At 42.6% G+C, this 26662-nt stretch overlaps 1 protein-coding gene across 4 annotated transcripts in view; it reads left to right on the forward strand.

Moving 5' to 3' along the window:
- The window catches only part of ctnnd2a (catenin (cadherin-associated protein), delta 2a), a 287423-nt gene that overhangs the window by 11343 nt on the left and 249418 nt on the right, over window positions 1–26662 (forward strand). For 2 of the 4 annotated variants that reach the window (XM_048266123.1, XM_048266126.1), the window contains exon 2: window positions 15320–15453. The exons of 1 other annotated variant lie outside the window; for it this stretch is intronic. In XM_048266123.1, the coding sequence (XP_048122080.1) occupies window positions 15325–15453 (129 nt within the window). In that variant the 5' untranslated portion in view covers window positions 15320–15324. Of the gene's footprint in view, window positions 1–5886; window positions 5906–15319; window positions 15454–26662 lie in introns of all 4 variants that reach the window. One more of the 4 variants, XM_048266125.1, reaches the window with a different exon arrangement.

A 26662-nucleotide genomic window follows, 5' to 3' on the forward strand; every position in this document is an offset into this window, starting at 1 on the left:
GCCTGACAATAGTCTTGAATTGTCTTTTGGCATATTCACACAGGTCATAAACTTCCAAACAGCACGCAAGGTTTACAGTTTATTTGCATTGCATATCCGTGCTGCAGCAGAATAGGCATTGGGCTGGAGATATATTCAGCTTACAGAGGGATTTAAATGAAGGGGTTCAATTCAATTCTGCACGGCACATTTAATGTCGAAGTTGCAAATTATTGTGTGAATTTTCTTCCTCTGGTCGGAGATGACACTTCTGTCTGTAGTCCAGCACTATCAAGGCAAGGGAGTTATATTAATTATTCAGGGTTTAATATCTAATATAAGGTGGGAGTGAATTGGTGCTATCAATCACTGCAGATGCACATTTTTGCAGAAAAAGTAGAATTTCCTAAAGAAAGTATCTAACACACACACACACACACACACACATATACACACACACACACACAGGATAATTTAATTTCAATTATAGAGTTATTATTTCTTCAGGAATAATCATGATTTCACATCAGTCTACTTGGTCTTTCACTGAATATTAGAATCCAAAATGAATGTTGTCACTGTAATCTGGAAATTATGGAATATTTGGGATAATACACATTAAAACAGTCTGGGTCATCATGTAAGAAATGGAGGGTTACAAAGCCAAGCGTTTTTCATAATATTTGTAATTCCTAAATACCGGCAGTGTCTGGAGTGGGTCATTCCTAGAACCTGTATGTGCTAGATATGAAGGTAATTCAGGGGCAGTTCCATTTCAGAATCTAGGTTGTCTGCCAATTGTATACACTAACAGAACAAATAAGCTGTTAGATGTAAGTAAGTAAGTAAATATTTATTGGTATAGCGCATTTTTCATCCACAGAGTGCACCTCAAAGCGCTCCACAGGCAAACAACATGCCAGACGAAGCACATGGACAGTATACTGTAGCATTAGTCTGAAAGAGGACCCTCATGGCAAGTCAGTACTCTGGCTCACAGATGAGATAGTCATTGTGTGATTTTTATTCAATGGCGTGGTTTGGAGGGGGGGAAAGAAAAGAAGAAGAGAAGTGAATTTTGTTGAAATGTAATCAGAGGAGAATGGTCAAGTATTTATGAATACATTGAACTTTCAGGATAATTTAATAAATATTTGCTTTTGAATTGCAAAATACTTCCACTGTCACCAAATGACACGGCAACAAGGGACCTGCAGCAGTTCAGCAGTTCTAGGACTGAGAGAACATTCTTCTCATTCTTTTCTTTGCCACATTCAATCTCATGTCAACTTCTGCATGAAATCTGATCACTTGAGCTATAACTGTTGACACCAGGCTGCTTCTCAGATCTGTAGTGCAGTGAAATTAAACTTAAATTGGTGCATTAAACTATAACCAAAACGTTTCAGAAGTGCAGCAAACACCACTTATGAATGACAGTTTAAAATGCAGTTGTCAACTCAATTACAAAGAAAATACATGTCCATATCTGCTTAACCCTGTCGCCATCAGCGCAGCCATTGGTTGTGTTAAATGCACTGCTCTATCTGTCATCATACAAAGCCCGCCTTATGCTGGATAATCGATTGGGATTGGATCCTGGGTTTGTTGAGATGGGCGTCAATGGAATCCTTTCTAGACAAACCTGCAGAGCAAATTCAAATTTGCTAACAGGTTCGTTACAAGTGTTGAGAAATGTAAGCCTGGTAATATAAATTTGGAAAAATACTTTTCAGAGAGTTGCCAAGCACTCAGCAGCGCTGTAGCCACTGTCCAAAAATTAACTGAGGTGTTAACATTTTTTTGAGTGCTGTGACACCTGTACCTTAAAGCTTGAATTCATCATGACAAGGACACAATCCTTTGAAAAACTGCTATTTGTCAATAGCATTTTATTCACTCACATAGTCCTTGTGCCCCACATGCACACATTTTTGGGGACCTATTTTGTCCACATACTTTCTAAAAAGAAGAGAAAAGAAGGAAAACAAGTTTTGTCTGAGAGCTGAGTGCTTTTAGCCGGCCTTGACTCATGAAAAGGCTCATGCCTCAGTAGAGGTTTGTGATGAAATGATGAGTCTCTCAGTATTATGAGTTTCTCTCTCAATCTCAACTCACACGGCGTTTTGATTGAAGTCAAATGGGCCCTATAATCTGAGCATGAAAATGGACGGTGGAATCTAAAAAGACACATGTGCATTCATGGCTTCAGAAAAAGAGGGTCTGGTCACAACGTTCCCCTCATAGGGCACGTATGGTGTAGTGATTTCAAAGTAATGGTCTTAAACCTTTACTACAACAGCAACATTTCTCTCAATGCCTCAGGTAATCATCAATGGCATTGGTTAAACAGAAACACACTGTTCGTCCTTGTCGTTCATGATAAGGTCTTCCTAACCACCTTTATACAGTCAGCAAAGGCATTCAATCATTCAATCATCCTTTTTGCAGATGGATTAAATTTTCTGCATCAACTAATAGTGCAGCAGTGTGTTTGTTTCTAGCTGTTTGCTTGCTTGACTGCCCTGGCCAAGCACTGCCTGTACGGCAGAGAAAGCAAATCATTCCCAGCTAGGCATAACAATAATGCTATCGTATGCATAAAGCTGTATTAAATGGTGAAATACCCAGAAGGCCCTCCTGTCCCGCTCATCCACTCACCTCACTCCTAAAGTCATGTTTCTGCATACCGTAAGAAGCACATTTCACGAAAACACCATTTCTCCGGCACAGTACCGTGACGTGATAACAGACACGTGTGCATTCATAATGTGTACACCGTAGGTCGATACGCATAAAGCGATACGGCCAACACTTTTTGTGGGTTTATCAGGATGGGATGGTGTAGCAGGATCACATGCGCTGGCGGAAAACGAGGATACCAACACACAACAGTCCTCCGGGTTAGGAGCCACACACAAGGGAAAAATAATGATGTGAGGAAATCTTTCTCGTTCCTGCGGAGTGACATTAATAACTGAGGAGATTAGATTTCAATTTGTACTTTCAAGTCAGAGTGTTCTGCATTAATCTGACAGGGTAGGATAATGGCAAAACAATTACAAAGGAAGCGGCATTTCGGCTCTGATGGAGAACGGCACAGAGGTGTTATTTGTCGAGGCGTCGTGCAGTGTTTTCCCCGGCTTTGAGAAATGCAGAAGAGGCCATTTTCATGAACGGTTCATGAACGGTTGCACAAAGAAGAATGCTGGCCCACTCAGCTGGAAATTGTGGGTTTAGAGAATCTCTCATTTCTCCTCACATGCTTGGTGTTTGTTGAGCTGGGTTAGTTAATTAGATCTGTTGTTACCCCAGAAGATGAAACTGTTCAGCAGAATTGTCTGGCCTGCTGCCTGGTTGGACTTGTTTGGAGTACTTATCCACCTTTGCCCTACTGCTATGGTGGTCAACATAATCGTGCAGGTCATGAAGAGATTTGTTTTGCGTGTTCCAGAACGAAGCTTTTTTTTTTTTTTTTTTTTTAAACAGTAACAACCTTCCTCTCTGCCTCACAATTAAAATGAAGCCAAAGGCCACTTGGAGTCCACTTTACAGCTGACCTGGTGTAGTCTGAAAAGGACAACATTGTGCTTGTCTATGACTATCACTATGTGTAAGTTAAAAATATCACTATAAACATATCAGCTAACTGAATAGTTGATTATCATATAGTTCACAACACAGAAAAGGATTCAAGGTTTTTTAGTATAGTTTGTTTTGCTTGTTTCTCAAGCCAAACTGTAGATTCAAAGCTGTAATCTTTTCAGAGACCAGGGGATGGGGAGAAAGAGTATGTTTGTTTGTTTGAGAACATGAGTATGATCACAAGCGGTGATGGGATATGCTAAATAAATAACATAACATAAAATAATGATTTTAGATTCATCTCTAGGTGTGCAAATTGAAGTAGAGTGTGTAATAATGCATTGTGCTTCGAGTGAACTGGGTTGACTCTGACAGCTGTGAGTCTTGGGCTTGTGTGCTTCAGTGGACGTGCTAGTGTGTGTGTGTGTGTGTGTGTGTGTGTGTGTGTGTGTCCTGACACACACCTGAGGCAGGTTGGCAGGCCCTTCACCACTCTCACACCTCTCCTCCTCCTCACCTCTTGGTACCCGCTCCTCCCGACAACACCAACTTTCCATTCACCATCGGGGCGAGGCGGACCAGAAACAACAAGGAGGTGGACATGGAGGAGGAGGAAGAGGTGTCACCGGGAAACCAGGTGTCATGGTAACAGTGATATCCTCCTCTGCCAGGACAGCGGGAAGCTTGTGAGCGTGACCGGCGACTCATTTGAAAGGGGCTGATACGGAGAGGCTGTTTTGACAGGGGTGTTTTCCCGATGGTTCACACGCATATACGCTCGGTCCAACCACAGGCATGTGGACAGGCAGGTGAGGGACTGGCCAGAAACAACAGAGAATGAAGAATTGCTGTCAAGAGCTCAAATTCCCCATCTGTCAAGATGTAATACTTATCCCGATCTCTGTAATGCCATGGCGAATAGAACTGCGTATAGGCACATTTTCGGGAAGAGGTTCTTTCTTGCTTTGTCTTTTTTTCATGGTTGAGTGTGTGTGTGTGTGTGTGTGTGTGTGTGGGGGTAGATCCGTATTTACTTTTTTGTGGGGCTTGACAATTCTCTAAATGTCTGGCCTATTCTCCAGACGGGGCGCCTGGCTCTGTCAGAGCTTTCATGTCTTATCTCAACTGGAGAAATGAAATGTCAGCCACACAGCCAGTGGGAGCAGAGCTCTGCAGCTAGCGCGTAGAGATATGCTTCATGTCAAACAGTGCAGCAATTACAGCTTGGACTAAAGCCTCCCCACCTGAACGCAGGAGTCCTGGCAAAAGGCTAGCCGCCTGTAAAGATGACTAGTTTATTATATTTGACAAGGGAATTTTTTTCATGTAGGTTTGCTTCATCATTTAATCCGAATCCTCTCTGATTCTCTCATTTTCAATGTCCATTTCTCTCTCTCTATCCCTCTTGAGGCCCTAATTTGATACATATACACAACAGGTTATTTTATCACAAAAACAAAGAGGGCATCACACAAAGCTATTTGACTGTGATAACTAGTGCAGGCACATAACAGGCACACACTCCTAAGCTCCTTTGGGGGCATGTCTTTACCTGATTGATAAAAAAGTAGGCAATGTCATGCAGACTGTTTTGTGTAAGATGTTCTGCCACTTGTGTCTTTGAAATGTAACCTGGATCTTGGTTTTAAATGACTGGCAGGCACACCTAACATTATCTGATCACCTAACCTAAACACTTTGACAGTATAATTTCCCTAATATCTAATGTGTATATAGACTATACCTAAAACAGTGCTATCTGTTTGGACCACTGATTAAGTTGGATACTCAAATCAGTGTGGATTAAAAAATCTCTTCATATGCTTTTGTACGAAACAATAACACAAATGATAAAACAGAATTGAAAAAGCAGGTTAACAGTATTACCAATTTGCCGCCTTGCTGTCGGAATCAATGCTATTTCTAGACAAGCGAATGTGATTACACCCGCTTTCCGGTTTACTGTAGCCTTTCGAGTCTGACTTTCAGAATAAACCTTATTAGCCTGACCAGGCCCTAAACTGCCCATGCACTAACTGGAGAAGCCCTGAAGGTGGCACAGGGCATCATAATAGCTGATATGTGTTGAACTTGAACCAAACAAATGATTGTCAAACGTCTCTTGTCACCACAGCACATGTCAGAATACCTGTTAAAGACACTAATTCAGCAGCATACCCACAAGTTCATTTGTCGTTTGTCGTAGCCTGTGTGCATTTTTGTCTTCTTTTACTGTCTTTCTCTCTGGCTATTTCTCTGTCTTCTGCCCTGAAACCATGTATTCTTTCTTTCTATCTTTCTTTCTTTCTTTCTCTCTATCAGTCATCTTGGCTTAGACGGCGTGAGTTTCACTACCCTTTGTTTGAAGACCTCCTCCTTGCTTGTTTGTTTGTTTGTTTGTTTGTTTGTTTGTGTTTGTTTATTTATTTACAGCCTTGCAAGGCACTTGGCAGCTCTCCCACTGCATTAACTCCGGGCCGGAATTGACATTGAGTGTGGGAAGAAGATCAGGGTGGCTGCCAGAGTTTCCCTGCCTTGTTCACTGTCGACTTTCACAGCGGAGCGGGAAAATCACTCAATAACCGGACAAGCTTGCTGGCAGTATGAGAGAAAGGGGGAAGAGACAAAGAGCGAGAGAGATGCACATGGACGTATCCTCAGGGGGAGGTAGGGAGATGGAGAGAAAGAGAGAGTGAGGGGCAGAGGGAGAGAGAGGGAGAGAAACAAAGGGATATGGAGGAGAGAAAAGGAGTTGTGGGAGGCTGAGAAGCACCACAGAGTTCCCATGAAGGCAACATGATGTGTGTGTAAGACATGATGGCAACGTGTAGACTTACTGTGCTCTGCCCATACGTTTTCATGCAAATTGTGTAAATCCCACATGTAGTATTATTACAATGTGTTGCGTGGTAATTGCACTGTAGACAGTACATTTTCACAAACAAACCTCATCCACAAGGGGGCACCAGCTTGCCTCTTTCACCTGCTAGCTACCAACTAGCTATTTAAAGCCATGAAGCAGCATTAATAGGGGGATTGGTTTGGCCAAAGATTGTGTATGGCGGAGCAAGATAGTTCATGTCTATGGGCGCGAAATGGGGATCGAGTCCTGTCTGCAAAGAGGCGTGTCGTTGACGTATTGATGAGCGTACGTAGCAACCGGCCAACAGCGCACACCTGATATAAGGTGACCATTAGTTCATACATTCTGACTTCCACGTTATTGCACACACTTAGGTTAGGGACTGATCTAGGCAACGCAAATTCCCTAAACTTGTTGTGAGCTTGTTGCCGGGCCTATGACTTCCTAACAGTATTGTTTAGATAGATAGATCTTCATCCCTTTTTTATTATGGTCTGTAATACTGTAGTGTTTTTTTTTTAAAACAATATACTTGTTAAAATACCCTGTGCTTGACTGCGCGGGTGAAACTGTGGTAACTGTGTGAACTGTTGTCTACTCCTGATGCAGCTGTCAGCCAGCCTCTGCTTGCCATGTGCCTGCAGGAAGCAGTGAACAGCACAGGTGGGCGTACTGTCCAACAGCGATGAAGTGGTGTGACACACAAAGTAGAGCTGGGCAAAATGGACAAACATTTTTATACGATAGCCTAACGTTATGTTCAGTTGTAATTCAAACCACAAGCTCAAAACCACAAGCTTTTTTGTTGACTGATCAAAACGGTATACAAAGACAGGGTTTTCTTCAAAGTTTGAAATGAAAAATTCTATAAACCAAATAGCCTATGATAAATAAAGGATAGGCCTACATGTAGCTACAGTATCTCTGAATACTTTTCAACAACAACCTGATTAAAATAGACCCCAGTAGACCATGTTGATTCCTGGAAATATTGAAACACCTAAATTAAGTTAGAGTATTGGAGACTGAGCTAAACTCTACTATTACAAGTCGATGTCAATTAATAGAATCATATATTTAAAATCATATTATGTATTGCTGTAACATTGTTTTGCAGAAGGTAACTGGACGGCATAAATAGACTAGTACATTGATTAATATCATGGAATCTTTACATTAGGCTACAGTAGTATATATTATACAATCATAGGCATACAATTGGAGTAGCGGTAATGTCACCGACTGACAATCGGTTGACCCAGCTTCGATTCCCGCCACTGCGAATCTGTGTCGCTCAGGATAAAAGCATATGCTAAATATCAGTGAACTTTAACTTAACTTTTAGCCTATCTGTTCTTGGAAAAAAGGATGGCCGTTATTTAGCTTATATTTTGTTGCATTATCAGGAGAAAGCCTGTAATGAATAAGTAATACCATGGAAAAGAGGCAATTAAATAGCCCTGATTACTCAATCACTTGAAGTAACCAAAGACAAACTTCTAAGCACTTCTGAATAGGCTTATTACTCTGTTATAACATCCTGCAAGTCATGCAGCAGTAGCTCTGAAGTTGTCTAAGATCAAGTAGGTTAGCTAAACCTGTTGCTGTTACAACATAGAACTTCAGTGCCAACATCAATGCACAGAACCTACGGAAGCTTGTGACTTGAGTGCACATCAGACCTTCTTAACTGGACAACTGTGGCTGCTCTCGGTGACATGGGATGGCTATTCTTATCAAAAAGTAGGTAGGTGCATGGTTCACAGATATATTTGAAATATAGCTGGTTAGGTAAATATGCACTGTAAACAGAAGCTCTAGGCCTGCTTCCTGATGTGTGTTTGGGATTACATTAAGCAGTGTGATGTTTCTACCCAGTACTCACTTTATTGACAATAGACCAAAGTAGTTTTAAAGTGTATTGATAGAAGTCAAAACCGTTTACATCTCTTCACATTGTGGACACGTAGAACTGCTGTTGCTGGCATAGAGTCGAGGGGGAGAGTGGGGGTGGGATTGTGGGGAAAGGATGAGACAGGAGAGAGATGACCAAACATTGGCACGGCCTCAGGGAAAACACATAAAGCGTTCAACTATATTGGTATAGTTCTATATTAGCATTATCTAATTCTATAATAAACTAGATGTACCGCAGAGCGGTACAAAATATGACTGCCGCCCAGTCCAGCACATTTTTTCCGCAAAAATAAGTCACGTTGGTCAAATTGTGTTCATTTCAAAGTCAAAGTCAAGTCAAGTCAAGTCTGCTTTATTGTCAATTTCTTCACATGTCAAGACATACAAAGAGATTATACGTTTTAAATTACGTTTCCCACTATCCCACGGTGGAGACAAGACATATTTTACCAATTAGGTACACAGACAAACATAACATTCAAGTAAACAATATAAAAAGTAAAAATAAGAAGGCACATACAATGAAGAAAATAAGAGCAGCAAAATTTGAGTTGAAAATGTGCAATTGTGCATACAGTAGACAGTCAATATAATAGTGCAAAAGTCAGGCCAATAGATGGCTGAGGTAGTTATGTTTGACCTAAGTATGCAAGTGGCATAGTGGTGCAAGTTATGTAAGAGCAGCAGAAGTGTGTTCAGAAGTGTTTTCAGGACAGCAGGACAAGAACAACAACAAGTTGCAAAGTGTGCAAGTGTACAAGTGGAGTAGTGCAAGTGGAGTAGTGCAAGGCAGCCATTGTGGGTCCAAAGTCCAGGATGTTTTGTAGCTGAGGGTGGAGGGGGTAGAGGGGGGAGAGAGTTCAGCATCCTAACATCCTGGTGTATGAAGCTGTTGGTGAGTCTGGTGGTGCGGGAGCGCAGGCTTCTGTATCTCTTCCCAGAGGGCAGTTGATCAAACAAATTGTGAGCGGGGTGACTTGCATCACTCACAATTGTGGTCGCCTTGCGGGTGAGGTGGGTGGTGTAAATGTCCTTCAGGGGGGGAGTGAAGCACCAATAATCCTTCCAGCTGTGTTCACTATGCGCTGCAGGGCTTTCCTGTTGTATTCAGTGCAGCTTCCGCCCCACATAGCGATACAGCTGGAGAGGATGCTCTCAATGGTGCCTCGGTAGAATGTGGTCATGATGGCTGGTGGAGCACTTGCTCGCCTGAGTTTCTGCAGGAAGTACAGGCGGCGCTGAGCTTTCTACGCCAGTGATGCAGTGTTGGTGGTCCAGGAGAGGTCTTCACTGATGTGCACCCCCAGGAATTTGGTGCTTCTCACTCTCTCCACCACAGCACCGTCAATGGTCAGTGGCAGGTGTTGGGTGTGACCTCTCAGGAAGTCAACAACAATCTCCTTGGTCTTGCTGACGTTCAGCAGGAGGTTGTTGTCCCTGCACCACGTGGTCAGAAGGTCGACCTCCAACCTGTATTGAGTCTCATCGCCCTTGGTCCCATAGCCCATCTGTCACAATAATGCATACAGAACTGGTTCCTTCCTTCAAAATACTGTAGGGGACTAGTGAATCACCATCATTTAACAATGTTAACAAACATCAAATGTAAAGTACAGTGCAACCGGAAAGTATTCAGACCCTTTCAAGTTTTCCACATTTTGTTATATTTCAGACTCATCTTGAAATGGATTCAATTTGTTTTTTTTCTCATCAATCTATACACAATACTCCAACACTCCACAAAAAATCAGGTGTTTGGAGTGTTTTGTAAATTTATAAAAAATAAAAGTCTGAAATATTCCATTTACATAAGTACATTCAGACCCTTTGTTATGACACTTGCAATTGAGATCTGGTACATCCTACTTCTATCAATGGTCCTTGAGATGCTTCTACAACTTGATTAGAGTCCACCTGTGCCTAAATTAATTTATTGGCCATTATTAGGACAGGCAGACATCTCTTTATATACAGTCTTACAGTTGATGGTGTATGTCAGCCTCTCTGGGGCACTCAGTGTGGGTTGCACCTCACTTGAAAAGCCCGTAGAGAAGACTACAGTCTTTCCTTGAGTTCTCCAGGAGCTCCATCTTCCTGCACCCTTCTTTCAGCAGTGTCCACGTTAGCAGTTTTAACGTTAGCTGAATGGTTCCTCTTGGTCAACCTGGGGTTTAGCCCAGACGACAGTTGTTTCTTCAGGTTTCTCTCTTTCTCCAACTTGATCTTGGTCATGGCGGAGTTACGACAGATCCTATAATTCTTGGTCGTCTGTCATGCTCTCCTTGGTCTGAGCCGGTCCCCGGTGGTGTTGAAGATGGCTCTCATGGCTTCTATGAAGCAGCCACATTCTCCTCTCAACTCTCCTCTCACCTCCATCTTCAAATAAGCTAAATTTGGCCTAAAGATGTTAGACTCACTAATTAAAATAGACTCACTAATTAATTAGACTCACTAATTAGTCCTTTTGTAGTAATAGATGAGAAAACACTGGATTAACAATATCAGACAATTATGAAAACAGATGATTGATGAATAAGTACAGAATCACCAGCAGAAAGCTCTCTCTCAATGTTATCTCTGGTGCAGCCAGATCAAACAGTGTTCTACCAAAGATCCTTTAGAACACTGAAGAATCTTTGGTAGAACACTGTTTATTATCGGAAAATAAGTCCCGACAGGGTGAACAGGACCCTGATGCACCACTTTTGAATGAAGTTCCAATGCAAGAAGTGTACTAGATTACTTGCGGAGTGATATGAAAGACATGAATAATATGGATGTTATACTTAACACCGGTCTGTTATCAAGAAATAGCAGACCACCGAACGTTGGGAAGGCCCATTCAAGTGAATGGAGCATTCTGCAGCATTGTGAAGAGCCGTCTAATAATCTGAGTGAACAGTTTTTTTTTTTTTACAGTGTCTAGTGGTGTTTTAAGGATAGTGTTCCAGTCAGTATGATTTCCTACAAATAAGCAATTTTCTTCTTTTCAACTGAAAGCAGTATTTGAAATAAGCCAAATCTCGGATGTGTGGATATCCGAGTCAGCTGCTCTCAGGGTCTGCACAAGCCCATCACACTCTCCCAGAATCCCATCGTCTGGGTTTTTTTTCTGGATCGAAGAATTTCTCTTTCTCTCTCCCTCTCTCTCTCCCTCTTTGACAGAGAGAATACGAGATTGGGGTTCAGATCAGTCTTCTTGGTTCCGTGTGATAACGAGGCATCCTCATCATCCAGGCCTCCGTTTTTAATAAGCTGTCTTTGTCTCTGAGTTCCCATCAGTTCACATCTCTTTACAAGTGAGAGCTTGTGCATGTGTTCTCTCTTCCAGAGGCGCTGGACGCCAGGGTCCTGGGAGGACAGTGCTGGCACCTTTGAAGAGGCTTAGCCATGACGGTGGCCAGAGATGCCCTCATTTTTTGAGCATGGGTACAAAATGTTTTGTTGGCACACGGATGCGTCAGACATCTCATCAACCAAATTGGTGTTTTGCTCTCTCTGCCCTCTGCTCTGCCCACTCAAATTGCACAGTGGTGGTGGCTGTGTCTGGGAACACACAGGGATATTGCCTGAGCCATGCAGTGAAAAAACAGGACAAATTATGAAGTTGGAAAAATCAGATTAATGTCTCCAAACCACCACAGTGGACAGGGCCTCTGTCACTTGAAAGTAGAATATATTTCCCTCATGATTTCTTAATTAATGTGTTCTTTGTCACAGCCTATTGGAGATCAATTTGTCAAACTGATGTGTCCATGTTTATTGACCTTTTCTGATAATTATAACACAATCAGATCCCCCATGTTTTGATGGCTATCACTTATTAAACAAACACGCTGGCATTTAGTCGTTTGTCCATAGCGAGCCAATGGAGGGTTTCTGTTGTCTTCACATCAACAAAGCCAGGTCATACAGGCAAACAGTGATAAATATTCCCAGAGAACAAGGACACTTTGAAGCACGCTATATGTTTTGTGTTACATAGATAATTAGCTGTGTGTGTGATAAACAATGCTTTGCATTTTAATGAGATTTCAAGGGATTTTTGTTTGCATGGAGGCATGTTAAAATGTTTTGCGCTAAGGCTGGTCAGTCCGTCCATTAATGTGAATTGGCTGTTAAAGAGGCAATAATTTGCAACAATGCAACAATTTTAGCAAAAATGACCTTAATTATGCAGGTTGAGAGTCGTTCTGATGGTTCTACAACACTTTTTTTGCTTCGTCTCCCCCTAATGCTTCTCCGCAGAAAAACCGAATATGCAACTTTTTGGTCACGGAAATACTCGAAAATGTAGTCAGATTGTAGTTTCTAAGAAGACTGCAAAACGGACTCCGACTTGGCTTTGTTGCTGTTGAAATTGTAAGTAGCCTACCCTTGGGTGAACTTCGTTTTTGTAATGTGATTTGATAGTCTCTTGAACAATGTGTTTGCTCGACCGTTTCATTGTGAGCCCTATGTGTTTAGCTTGGTTTATTGATGGCTAGCTCGCTAGCTAGTGGGGGTTTAGCGTAGCAGTCACTTGCTACCGAAGCTGCAGGGGGAGCTATGTCGTGAAAAATGCGAGCCCAAATCAGGCGAAAACCCAGAAACAGCGAAGGAATAACCAGACCTGCATAGGGCATATATTCTTTAATATACAATATGGTGTGGCTGTTGTGTGTTTTTCTCCTCTTCCCCTTTTTGTAGTGCTGCACACTTAGTGACTAGTGTGTCAGTCATGTTGTCCTGTGTTGTTGTTGGAGGATGCACACTCTGATGGGTTCTCTTGACTTCAATCGGTAGTTTCCAAGGACAACACTGGTGGTTGACTCACCCTTTGTGTGGAGAGAGCCCACAGGGATGCGGCTCTTTTCTCACCAAAAACAACGACAGAGTGCAGAGGCCTTGTGATTGACATATTGACTCCTTCAGGGGAGAAAAGTATTCATTCGTCTTGTATAGCTGAGAGATTGAGTGACATATTTTGTCATTCACAACAATTATCAGCTTGTTTTTTTTGTACCACATGATTGTGTTACCGACCTTCTGTGAATACAGAGGACACAAAGTGAAGTGTCATCAGCTGTTGCGGGTTTATGCGCTCACATAAAAGTCAAGTTTAGATTTTTGTGGGCTGAGGGAGGAGAGAGATTGTTCACGGCCGGTTTAACGTGAAATCAGCCGTGGTCATTTTAACACCATATGCAGCATTTCAGAGACACGTCAACCCCAGGTTAACTCTCCCCTCAGGTGTCCAACTCCAGACAGATTGGTGCTGTTGCTGATTTAGATGTCAGATCACCTGAATAGGAGAACATGAAGGCTTATGCCCGTTATTGGAACAAGTGATGCTATTAGGAGGCTGTAAGGAGTGCTGTCAGGCATCTCATAACTATCTAGTTTTAATCAGCAAAAAATATGTATGGCAGAATTTTACTCATTCATCCATTTATCCTTCCATCCACCCATCTATCCATTCATTCATTCATTCATTCATTCATTCATTCATTCATTCATTCATTCATTATCTCTTTCGTCATGATCGGCTGATTTATCCGTTCAGTCTTTTGCATTTGGAGCAGCTTCTCCTGTGGTTTGTTGGCACCCAGCCAGCCTCTTGTGATGACGTGGATGCCGAGGGCTTGTGGTATCCATCCCATAATGAAATGACTGGAGTGTGCTCAGTGAGCTGTTCCCATGCCGGCAGTTCACGTCGCAAGCGAAGGCCATCGGACAAGGGTCTGACAGCAAAGATGAGTCTGTCAGCTAGATGACCCCTCGATCTCAGCTCTGTGCCTGATTCTGCAATTTGTCATGTCGCCGGTCACCAACCGAACACAATTATGATTTCCTGTCTGTCCGTGGATGCTGGGGCAGGGTTGAGATTACCTCAGCCAGGATAAAGCCCTTAGTTCCCTTAAGCCCACAATGCCTCATTCTGAGCTGACCCGGAAGTGGACACAGCAAACAAGTCCTTTCTATCTGTTTGCTTTTTTCCGGCAACAGTAAACAACCAGTTACTTTTTCATGGCTTTTGTAACTGGGCCTGCTAACCTGAGAAAGCATGATTGAGCCACAGTAGATAAACAAGCTGAGAATGAGCGTCTAAGCAGACATTATTGGGTTTGGGGTTGGACATATCTCTGTGGCTCCAAAACTCACGGCAGGTACTGCTTATTAATGGGGCCTGTAAGGGGTTGTGATTTGCCAACACAGCCAATGAGCGTGACGGAGTAGCCTAACACTTCCTCTCTGGCGCCATTTGTCATTATCTGTGTAACTTGCCCCAGCCAGGGGAAAAGAAATGGCCTGGTTATTACTTGGAGTTTGTTTGTAATCAATACAGATAGTCCGAAGGCAGTATTTGTCTTGATTTCCCCTCAGGTTAATTTTTCGCTCATATACGCGCATACGGAGAGAAGAGAGGGTCTGAGAGTATAGCGGCAGAATTGCTACAGTGTAAAATTCTTCTCTAGCATTTTATATCTTGTGGGGGGATTTTATATTTGGTGAGATTGTTGCGACCACAGACCAACTTAATGACATGAAACAAGAAGAATGGAAGACAACAGGGATGTTCACTCTCTGTGCCAAGTTGCCCACTGCTATCAGCATTCTAGTCCCCTAATTTACATCATAGGTCCACTTATGGAATAATGTCATAGCCAGTAGGTCATTATTTGTAAGGATTGTTCTGAATGATTTGAATAATGGTTAGGGGTGTGTGCCATGTACTAACCTTAAACAAGTAAAAGCTGTCAGCCTGTTTTATTGTGGTTGTTGTTCTTGCTGTGGTTGTGTTGTTTCTGTGGTTGTGGTTGTGGTGTGACTGTTGTGCTTGTGGTTGGTGTTGTTACTGTTGATGTTGGCTTTAGGAGTAATGCCTGTCAGTTCGTAGTTGTCACAGTTGTTCGTTGTTTTTGTTATTTTTGTAATAGTTATTGTAATAGTTGTTGTTGTGACAGCATTTGCCCTGGTTTACTGTGGTTGCAGGAGTAATGCCAGTTCCCGAGCAGCCATCCGACGCTGAAAAGTCCGCCCCACCGAACCCCGTTCTTTCCGCCTCCAACGGCGACGGCTCTGAGAAAGAGACCACCTCCGCCATCTTGGCCTCAGTCAAAGAGCAGGTACATTAAGGCCTTATCTTCCTGTCACACTCTCCTTTATCAAGTCGACGAAAAAGACACGGGCGGAGTGCCACACGGGAAAGAAATCTACCTTTGTTTTTTGCACACAGAGCAAGGGAGATGCTGTAGAGCTTGGTGTAGTGCTGTGTGTCGTTGTGTCATTGTGTGGTGTGAGGTGGCTTGCAGGTCACTGAGGGTATCTGGACACATTTGTCATTTTAATACGAGTGTCAGGCTGCTATAGCAGCGGAGGACAAGATTAAAGGCAATAGGAGTTCATGAGAACAGTCCTGTGTGCATGCAATGACCAATCCTGGACAATTTCAAAGAGCTTATAATGTATACCCATTTGTCACCATGTCCCATTGTATGACTAGAACTTACGGGATATGATATTAATCATATCTTGAACCATGTCTTTCCCAATGATTTTGTATTTAGTATGCTGATAATGTTAAAATGTGATATTCTCATTAATATCCACATCTGGTCATACTTGTACAGCAGATTGCTAGCTCTCCCCAGTTCTTATTGGGCATACATAGCTTTTCATGTAGCTTTCCTGTGACCTTCTGCAGGTCTCTTTGATGAAATATGGCAATATGCCTGCAAGTAAATGTGAAGTGTTACTTGAACTTTTGTACAGCTACATTTCAGAGAAGTGTGGGCAGTTGTTTTTAGGAAAAAATAAAATAGACAACATACTGTTGGTGAATTAAGTGAAGTAGCAGCCCAAGCTGCTGGATGAAACATTAAAGTAATAGGCCAAGAATACATAAGGCAATTATAATAGTATTTAGGTTATGTTTTTAAGTAGTCGGATTATGTTTTTGCACAACCTTGTCAAAGAGCTCAGTAAAATAAGTGCAGTAAATAACATGGCTTAGGACCTACAGCCCCCAGTTCAGGGCTGATTGAGACATAAAAAGAAGGGCTGATGAAAGGAGCAGTCTTGCTGAATTTGGGATATTCAAATTAATGTCTTAAGGGAGGTGAAGAGAAGACAAACGGTGCACTTCATGGCTTGGTATGTCAGTGCCCTAGTTGTGTCCAGAATAGAGCCTGGTGAAATTTCGGATGGCCCAGATTATTGAGCGGAGGGTCTTACCAAGGACATAGGCTAATGATAAGAGCTCGGCCTCGAAAGCAAGACCTGTACGCCTCACAAAGTGAGAAGAAATGATATTCAGTCTCAGTTAACTTTGATGGCCCTGCAATTATAATCTACAATCTAGATACTCTGAGAATGGTCAAATTGAGCTCTCCATTGACTGAGTACAAACTGACTTTTGATAGTGATGTTAGGGATAGGGACTCAAATCACTCAAGGCTAAATTGAATATTAGTTGAATATTAGGACTCCTAATATATTATTGACTGCCCATTATGGACCATCCAAATAAAGTTGTACCAATTACTCATAGAACTGAACTGTGCTGGAATGTGAATTAAGAAGGGGCAGCTATGGAACTATGAAGCCATGAAGATTGAGATTTATCCATTTCTGAGTGGCTCTGTTTGGCTGGACCTTAATCACATCATGTAGCACACAAAACCACTCTGGCTCCACGGTGCCTGGAAATAGAGATTACATGATCAATGGATACGAAGCCTTATGTCAGCACCTTTTAGAGATGCATTTCACATCTTCTGTGTCTCCAATTTCTCACACAGATTTAGGTTTTTTCAAAGCTGAGTCCCAATGGTTCGCTTACCCCCTCTCTCTCTCTCTCTCTCTCTCTCTCTCTCTCTCTCTCGGTGCTCTTTTATAAATATATTAGGGAGTTTTAAAATGTCGGCAGGCACTGGCTTTAATAACCAAGGCATTAAAAAACGCAGACAGCTGATCCAGCACTGCTGTGGAGAGCGCTGCGCTGCGCTGTGCTAGCCCGGCCCTGGCTCCCTCTCTGGGTGTGATTAATACGACTGCATTCCAGAGCTGCAGAATGCCCCAGCAACACAACAGAAAGGCCTGGAGGGGCGTTTCTAGACTTTCAGGACAACCTAGGCTTAGCCCGGCTGGACCGGATGTAAATGTAAAGGTTAGCTGAGGATTTTTTTATATATATATACAGTACCCAAATTATTTATTATTGAATTAGGTACATACACGTTTAAGTGTGAGGTTGCAGGTAATGTATCATTAAGCAAATGTTCTGCACCTCCTTCTGTTGATCTCCCTTCTCTCTCCATCACCTGACTGCTCTTTTGTTGTTTGATCTATGCCAGAGATCTACCAAAAAGACAGTAAAATGTTTGATGTTAAAATGGGATTGCACACACACAGAGAGAGAGAGAGAGAGAGAGAGAGAGAGAGAGAGAGAGAGAGAGAGAGAGAAAACAGCTACCCTCTATAAAATCATGGAATCAGATCAGTGTGTGGCAAACCAACAAAACATACTACTACATTGCAGGATACAAAGAACTTTTGAGATTGCAATGTTCAGCTCTAATTACAAATGCTTTGCTTATGCATAGGGCATTTGCATACATTTCAGTGGACATTTAAACACATTCCCATGGAACATGTTCATTCCCATGAAACTTGTTTTTTTAATGCTGTTTTATGTTTATGTCATCAGCTTTGTAATCACTTTGATGGTTAAATGGCTCATTACAGGGTGAATGAAAGCTGTCTCAGCCCCCTCTAGATATTTAATGGTTTATAGTTTGTCTGTTAAAACATCTCCCTTACGAAAAAAAATCCTACATTGCAGGCCTACTGTGTATCAAAACTGCAATTTTTGCTATAGTATTAGAGAGTGTAACATCCTCGTCTGCTCCTCAGAACATCAGTACAAATGTTCAACAATATAGTCCATTCAGCTGGGAGATTTAAAAATGATAGTAGGCTATGCAGTGTCTAGTAGACAGTATAGTATAAGTATAGTATAGTAAATGTCAAGCAGCACATTTTTACCATCTCAACATGAAGTCCTACCATTATTTCAGTAGCCATATATGAACATCTCTCTGATATCCATTAATAAAGCACTGACAGTATGGGGGTGCCTACAGTATCTGCCAGCTACAATCTGTGCTAATCAATGGTTCTTAATGCTATGATAATGAGCAATCAGGGACTTCTAATTGGATCATTGTCCAAGACATGGAGTATCTGAAGGCCTTATTACTTGTTGGCAAATGGATCAGATGAGGGATGAACAGGTGGCTGCAGTCGTGGCCTTTAAATACACTCTTCAGATTAGTTTTGACAGAAACCACTATTCAATAGTGGGCGTAGAAGATTTACAGTACTTAATAATACTGGCATGCACGATCAACCTTTGTGCGCTCTTGTGAGTCTTTCAAGTACACATCCTGTGCGGTTACATAAATTGGCTGGGATATTCTTAAGGGTAATATCCTTTCTGTAAAGGGAGGTGAGTGCACTCTTACATAGCCCTGATGGAGACAAATATTGCAGTTATCCTTGGTATGCACATGAATGGCCACCATTCAAAATGGCCTGCTGAAATGGCCCAGCGTGCTCTGGTCACCTTGGGCGTAGCGGAGGAACGCCCTGATGTTTTTGTGTGTTGGGTCACACATGCATGCCACAGAGAGAGACAGAGCGAGAGAGAGAGAGAGAGAGAGAAAAGATGAAGTTGGCCTTTAAATGAAATTTCCATTCCTTTGGAGTTCACTTCTGCCTCACCTCCCCAGGTCAACAAATACAGACTTGAACCAAGCGCTCAACGTTCAACAGCGAGAACTTGGAGTCCGCTCTCACTGTGACGGTGTGAGAGAGGACTGCGGAGGCTTTTACACAGCCGAGCGGCTCAGACGCTGTGGCACCATCATTGAGACATGTGGATGCTGCCCTGGAGAATCTCTTTAGGCAAGGGGGGTGGAGGGCTGATGATGTCTAAAGTGCTGCCCTGCCTTCGCCTCATCTCAGTCTGCCTCCAGAGAGAAAGAGAGAGGGTGGAGGAGAGAGATGGAGAGAAAGACTGTAAAAACAGAGAGAGATAGAGTGTGTGTGAGAGATGGGGAGAGACAGGAGGAAGAGGGAGAGAAAGGTTGGTTCCCCTGTGTCCACTGATAGGTTTGCCATTGTATTGGCTAGGGGAGGACAACCATCATTAGCGGACCACTAGCATCATCATAATCATCATCACCACTGGTACCCCCCACATCATCATCACTATCATCATCATCATCATCGTCAGCTCTATCAAAATGGTAATGTATACAGCCTCTGGGTTACCCATTCTCTCTAGACCATCACAAGGAAATAACATCACCTCTCAAAGATGCAGGAAGCCACTCTTTTCTACTACTTACTTCATGCTCTTGTTTTTTTTTGGAGGGGGATGTCGGTGTTCAGGTTGTAAAATGTAGGTGATGACAATGGAGGACTCCATTGCAGGATTGCCGTAGAAACTGCGTGTAGCTCATAGAGAGGATATACTGTCAGCATGTTTGTCAGCAAGAGAGAGATGGAAGGCAGGGGCATCAATACATATTGATGATATGGAAATGGCTATCCCGCACGGCGTTGTTTTTGAAGCCGACTCTCTGGGATGGATTCTGAGGGCATCTGTGCCACATCTTACAGTGTAGGGAACACGACTTTCCCTTTTTCTCCACCCCAACAATGAGAAATGAAGTCATTTTGCCCTGCTTACCCACAGCCAGGAGAGGAGGGGTGGGGTGGGGTGGGGGTGGTGTAGCGTGATGTGTGTGTTTACCATATCACACCCCGATGCAAATGTGATCGTGCTGGAGAGACATCCTTACAAACGGGCAGTGATCGGATTCCAGTCTGGCTTTGATCTTGACGTGATTTCTGTAATCCTTGCAGGGCTTTCTTCAGGAATCGGCTGTTCTGACGTGCTTTGATTCCAGCTTTCATGTACTGTACCACTATCTGTCTTTGGCTGTGGCATTCTCTTGAAACAGTGACTATTTAACTATGAAGCTCTATTAACTTACATCTCTACCCAATTTATGTCAGTTTGTTAGCAAATCTTGAGAATTATATATATAATACTTTTTGAAGAGTTGTACAACCAAGTAAGAGACAGAACTCCATAAACTCTATGAACTATGGATTTTATTTCTGTCAGAAAAAGTTTTCTGCCCTCTACTTTTCTCTGGCAATCAATCCATGGAGAGTGGACTGGTTTGTCATTTTGGCTGTATTTATGTATGTATACACACTGTATGTTGTTTGCCAAAAAGGTCTTTTTTCTGCATCTGTCAGTGCTGATGCTAGATTGGCAGACAGTCAAACTCAGGACGGTTACCACGGGGCTTGCAGCATACTGGCATAAGGTGCCAGGATGAGTGAGTTAAGGACTTTGGTTTCACTCATTTTGGCTGTACTTTTCATCAGGCCATCCTTAAAATATTTTGTTTGCGTAACCGACCCGACCCTGTCAATTTACACAAATATTAATTTTTTTTCCCCTTTTTCCCCTTTTCCCAACCGACTTGCCGTTGTATGTTGACCGATTGTTTTTTCTAAACAACCAATACAAATGCAATAAAATATTTATTTTAGTAGGCCCAAGTATTGTGAATATAAATTGCCTACATGCAAACGTGGCTCACTTAAAAAAACACCCTATACACCATTGGTCTTTATGGCCTGTTTTTCATTCACACAAACTTGGCCGAAGTTCTGGAAGAACTGTGGCCAGATCTTTTCTCATCTCCCCTAGTCTGTCGTGGTCGGTATTGAAATTGGTTGTGGTCTATTCAGCATTTCTCAAAATATGGGTCCGCATCATGGAGACTGCTGGTCCGCGGATTCGTGGAGGGAAATTAGGCCCGGTGCTTCATCTGATCAGTTGATTAAGAACCGCGGATCGGCCGAAAAAAGGCGTTTTGCTATCGATGTCATTAAACATACAATTAAGTGGTGGTATGAGCATTCATTCAATGGTGCCAGGAAACTGAAACTAATCGAGCTTCAACCTGTTGGAAGGCTATTTATTTATTTAACGAACTTAATAGAATGACGTTGTTTTTGGAACTTCCTTAGAAACAGAGCAGAGACTGTAAATACACTGTATAGCATTGAGTATTGTATAGTCAAATTTCAATATTCAAGAGCTATTTCATTCATAGATGAGCCCTATGACCCATTGCCATGACCGGGCCTCAGGTCAAAGAAGTTTGAGAAAGGCTGGTCTATATAACCTTCAGGTTTCATTCACGGGTTGAAGACCCATTCAGTTCACTCACAATATGCACATTTGTGTAAATTCATTCCTCGTAATCACCATGACCAAAATTGAACTTTTTTTACTTTGAATCTTGAAAAAAAAATATTGACCTACCTACCACTCCATTTTTAATTGTTTTGGCTGTTACTGCAAACAAAAATATTTTTAAGGATGGCCTCACTCACTAAACTCACTCACTCACTCACTCACTCATCAGATGCCTACATCTAAAAAGTGACTAACAGATTAACAGTAGATGCAAGGTTTTTGGTCTGTTTTGTGACTGTATTAGCACCTTGACAATCATACCGTTGTTAGCACTTTGCTCTTCCAGTCACACTGCAGTGTTCATAACCCACTGTTCTCCTTAGCGTCACACTTGCATGGCATTATATGCCTACATCAGCACAACTCCCAGGACAATACTTCAAGGCTACAACTTGGAATCGGGTAAGAAAAAGAGCAAGAAGAACCTGGAGGAGAGTAGTGTTGTCTTATGAATATCCAGTCTGCTCTCCTCTCAGGCTCCCACTGGGTGTTTCGCAGTATGACAGTGGTGGGATGGATTAGACAGGACCGCTGTGTGGGGAACAAGGGCTAGCCCCCGCTGCTGTGATGGCTACTTTGTTTTGTTTCCGCCTGGCACCCCCTCTCTGCCCTTCTTTTGGCAGACACCCCGAGCAGTGTGAGCCGCGATAAATCATCTTTATGTCTCGCGGGGTGGCGCGCTCGCCGGCTCAAGCCCCTTAAATACAACGGGCAAAACCTGCACTAAGCAGAATGTGTGGCACGCTTGATATGCATTTTGTGCTGATTGTTTGGTTTTGCAAGTGTTTATGGACTATTTAGCTGAAGTTACACAGTAATGAGGTCCTTGTTGACTGTTAGTGTGATGATGTCAGCCTTTTAAAAACTCATGAACGCTGGCCCCACACATCTGCTGCACATAACTATAGGGGGTTGGATATTTTGATAGTTAGCGAGATGGTGAGATTTATACAATTGAGATCTCATGCTTAAATTAAGCCCCACTACAGCTAACTAGACACTCAGTGCCCAGAAGCCACTTGAATAATAAAGTCACACAGTGCAACACACACACACACACACACACACACACACACACACACACACACACTCACACACACACACACACACACACAAACACACAAACACATGTGCATCACCTACTGACATCGGTACAGGTTGGTAAAAGTTTCAATTAGCTTTTTCTCACTCCTCTATTAAGCCTTCATTTCCCTCAGCCTGACTTAACAGCAGTCTGTGACATTCAGTAAACACAGCCATGATCTCATGCTGTGTGTGCATCATTCAGCTCAGTGGAAACATACAATGTGTGTGTTTAAAGCAGGTTGGAATATGGGTGTTGGGTGGTGCAGGATGATCATGTCTCCCTAATTACTCTTGATAGCACATCTGTAGAGATGGGACGATAAGGCAGTCTGTGCTGGTGAACTGTAGTGAGTGAGTGTTGTTGCGATGTTGAAAGTATATTCTGAGTCATCATGTTTGACACATTGGCTTGACTTGCTTGAGCGATAACCACTTGATTCCGCAGGCTTTTATGTGCCAGCAGAGAGTGACTAAACACATTTCCCTGCTTTCAAGCAAATGACTTCATATGCATTTGGAAATATGTTTTCATTTGCAGTTGCCAGCTCTGTGAATCACTGTTGAGAACCCATAACCCCAGATGGTTTTAAACTCATGAATGTGTGTGGCACGGATCTGGCTCTGTGCTTGCTCTGAGCATCACCATAATCAGCTGCCAAGGAAGGGGAAGCCCTAATGACTCCTAAAAGAGTAGTTGTTGTTGATGGCTATACACATTGTATCTGTATTACCTGAATATAGATGTAGTATACGGTTTGTGTATGTATATATATATATATATATATATATATTATATATATATTAAACATACATTATATATCATGTAATGTAATTAGGTATGTAACGGTATGAAAATGTAACCTCACGGTTATAGTGACCAAAATTATCACGGTTTCCTGTATTATCGCGGTACTTTTAAAAGTGTGTTCAATATGTTCAGAAAGCACTAATAAGCCTACACAAGCTAAAATAGTTTCAAATGGTGTGACAGCATTTACTATATTACAAAATATAGGCAAAACCTTATCAAAAGTGCATCATTTAACCAGGGAAGCTGGAACTCATTTTCACGTGGGCTTATAGAGGGGGTGCTGAGGGAGGGAGGGTAAAAAGATTCCTTTATTCTGGTGCAGGCCTACATCCTCACTGCACAAACTAACCTGGCTGAGCTGAGCATTCTTAATTCATAGCATAATGTTACCGTGGCATTGTGTGTTGTCCAATTAACTTTTTCCTTGGTCATGTTTAATTGGCTTTGTGCCACAGTTAAATCCATCAGTTAGACAACAGAATCAGTAGGGTACCAGTTTTGTTCCATTGTACCAGGCCTACTCTATGTGAAAAGCAGGCTCGGATGAAGCTGGGAAGGATTAAACACACAGTTTCCACACCGTGGTAATCAACCGTGATAATCATGATATTTGAAATGAAAACGGTAATTGTTATCGTCAACATTTTTATCGCGGTTTACCATTATACCGGTAATCGTTACATCCCTAAATGTAATAAAGATAAACGCACGCACACACACGCGCGCGCATACACGCACACACACACACATGTATTTATTACATTTTGTCCCAAGAGTAAATACTGTAAATATTTACATATACAGTATATTAGTGTGGATCAATTGGACACATACACATACACTTACACATACATTTAGTATTTCAGCCTCTTATCTAGAGTTGATAGCACTTTGCTCTATCAGGTGAGCCACTGAAAACACTAATATCTGATCCCAGTAGTCTCAAGACAGAGGATGTCTATATAGACGCAGCTTTGCTAAATAGCGGGCTTGCCACTAGATGGCAAGCATATAAAGTTGAACTTGAAGCTCTTTTGGTCGCCCCACCAGCAGACTATTGCTGGTTTCCACAGCACAAAGAACTCACACATTTATTCTTAACCAGAAGCATGGAACAAGACAAAAGCTCTGAGCCACCATGACTTGACGTGAAACCTGGGGCTTTCACTGTTCTTTTGAGCTCAGAATGGTCAAATGGAACATGAACAGCTACGACATTACAAGCATGACAGCTGATAATGGCACATTGACGGCCTGTTGTGTTCTTTCGTGCACGACTTTGAATATTCTGCGTCTGTGTTATGTTTTGTGTGCTGTCTGCTGTTGTAACACACACATACATACAATACACACACACACACACACACACACACCCCACCCACACACCCCACACTCCACAACACACCAACACATATACATGTAAACACACAAATACTCACACATATGCACACACACACACACACACACACACATGTAGAATAATGTGAGGGTCGAGTGAAGGTAGAAGGCCGCTCCCCCAGCCGATGCTGAGCACAATGAGGCGGGGAAAGACAAAAAGCCCAGGTGCCTCTAATCACTTTGTCCTTTGGAGTTTAACGATCTCGCCCCCGGAAGCCCAGCAGGCCTTCACACAGTCTCTCTCTCTCTCTCTCTTTCACACACACACACACACACACACACACACACACACACACACATACACACACACACACACACACACACACACATGCTGCTCTGGCTTACCCCCTCCCCATGGCAACCCAGTAAGAACAGAGAGCTTCACCACAGGTGCTGCCAACAGTGTGTGTGTGTGTGTGTGTTTGTGTGTGTGTGTGTGTGTGAGAGAGAGAGAGAGAGAGAGAGAGAGAGAGAGAGAGAGAGAGAGAGTGTGTGTGTGTGTGTGAGAGAGAGAGAAAGAGAGTGTGTGTGTGTGTGTGTGTGAGAGAGAGAGAGAGAGACTGCGGCTCTGCGTGCTCTGGCAGATGTTGCATGGAGGCGATAGATGGGGAGAAGATGGTGAGACAAAGGGAAGAGGGAGAGAAAAAGAGGAGGATAGTGAGGAAAGGGAAGAGGGAGAGAAAAAGAGGAGGATAGTGAGGAAAGGAAAGATCCAGTCGTGGATCCCACAGCATGATGGTGATCACTGTGACATCCCACATTAGTGTGTAGTTCTATTGTTCTTTGTCTTTTGCGAAGATTGTACCTAAATGGTCATGATTGTACCTAAATGGTCATGATTAAGCAAATTTGTGTGTGAATTTAAACTTACGAGAAATAGATTGGGTCAGGGGGTGGTGAGAAGGAAGAATGAGAGAGAAAGACTGACAGAGATAAAGGGAAATAAGAGAGAGATGGATTGATAGAGTGATGTTAAAGGAAAAGGGAATGAGAGAAGAGAAGGATAAGACAGAGAAAGAGAGAGCGCGAAAGCAAGAGGAGAGATAAATTGATACAGTGATAGAAAAAAGAGAGGGAGGGAACATGGGTGTATGATAGAGGGTTGTTTTCAGCAGCTAAATGCCAATCACCCTCCATTCTCCATTTCATGAAGTGACCTGAAGACTGCAGCATGTTATAACAGTTAGGGCTGTTCTTGTCACCGTACTGTGTATGTAAATGTGTGCATGTTTGTTATGGGGTGTGTGTGGTCTGTGACGGTGGGCCAGCTGTCTTGCACCTGATAATAGGTTTTGGTGTCAAACATGTTAGACACAGTGATGACTGGAACATCTCGCAGGTACTGGGGCAGATAATAAACACACACACACACACACACACACACACACACGTACAGACACAAACACACACACACACACACACCCTTCCCCCGAATACAAGCATGTTCCCCGCCTGTTTGCAACAACCCTGTATCTCCCTCTTCTCTCTTCTCTTTTTCTCTTTTCTTTCTGTCTTGCTCTCTCTGCTCCCCTTCCATATCTCTCTATTCTTGCTCTTTTCCCGCTCTCTCTCTATCTCTCTCTCTCTCTCTCTTTCTCTCTCTGTTTGTGTGTACGTGCATATTGCTGTGCACAAGTGCACATATGTGTGTGTGTGTTTTCCATTCTCTGGCAAGTGATGAGCACAGATG

This window comes from Alosa alosa, chromosome 16, assembly GCF_017589495.1.
Source record: "Alosa alosa isolate M-15738 ecotype Scorff River chromosome 16, AALO_Geno_1.1, whole genome shotgun sequence".
Taxonomy (NCBI): Eukaryota; Metazoa; Chordata; class Actinopteri; order Clupeiformes; family Clupeidae; genus Alosa; species Alosa alosa.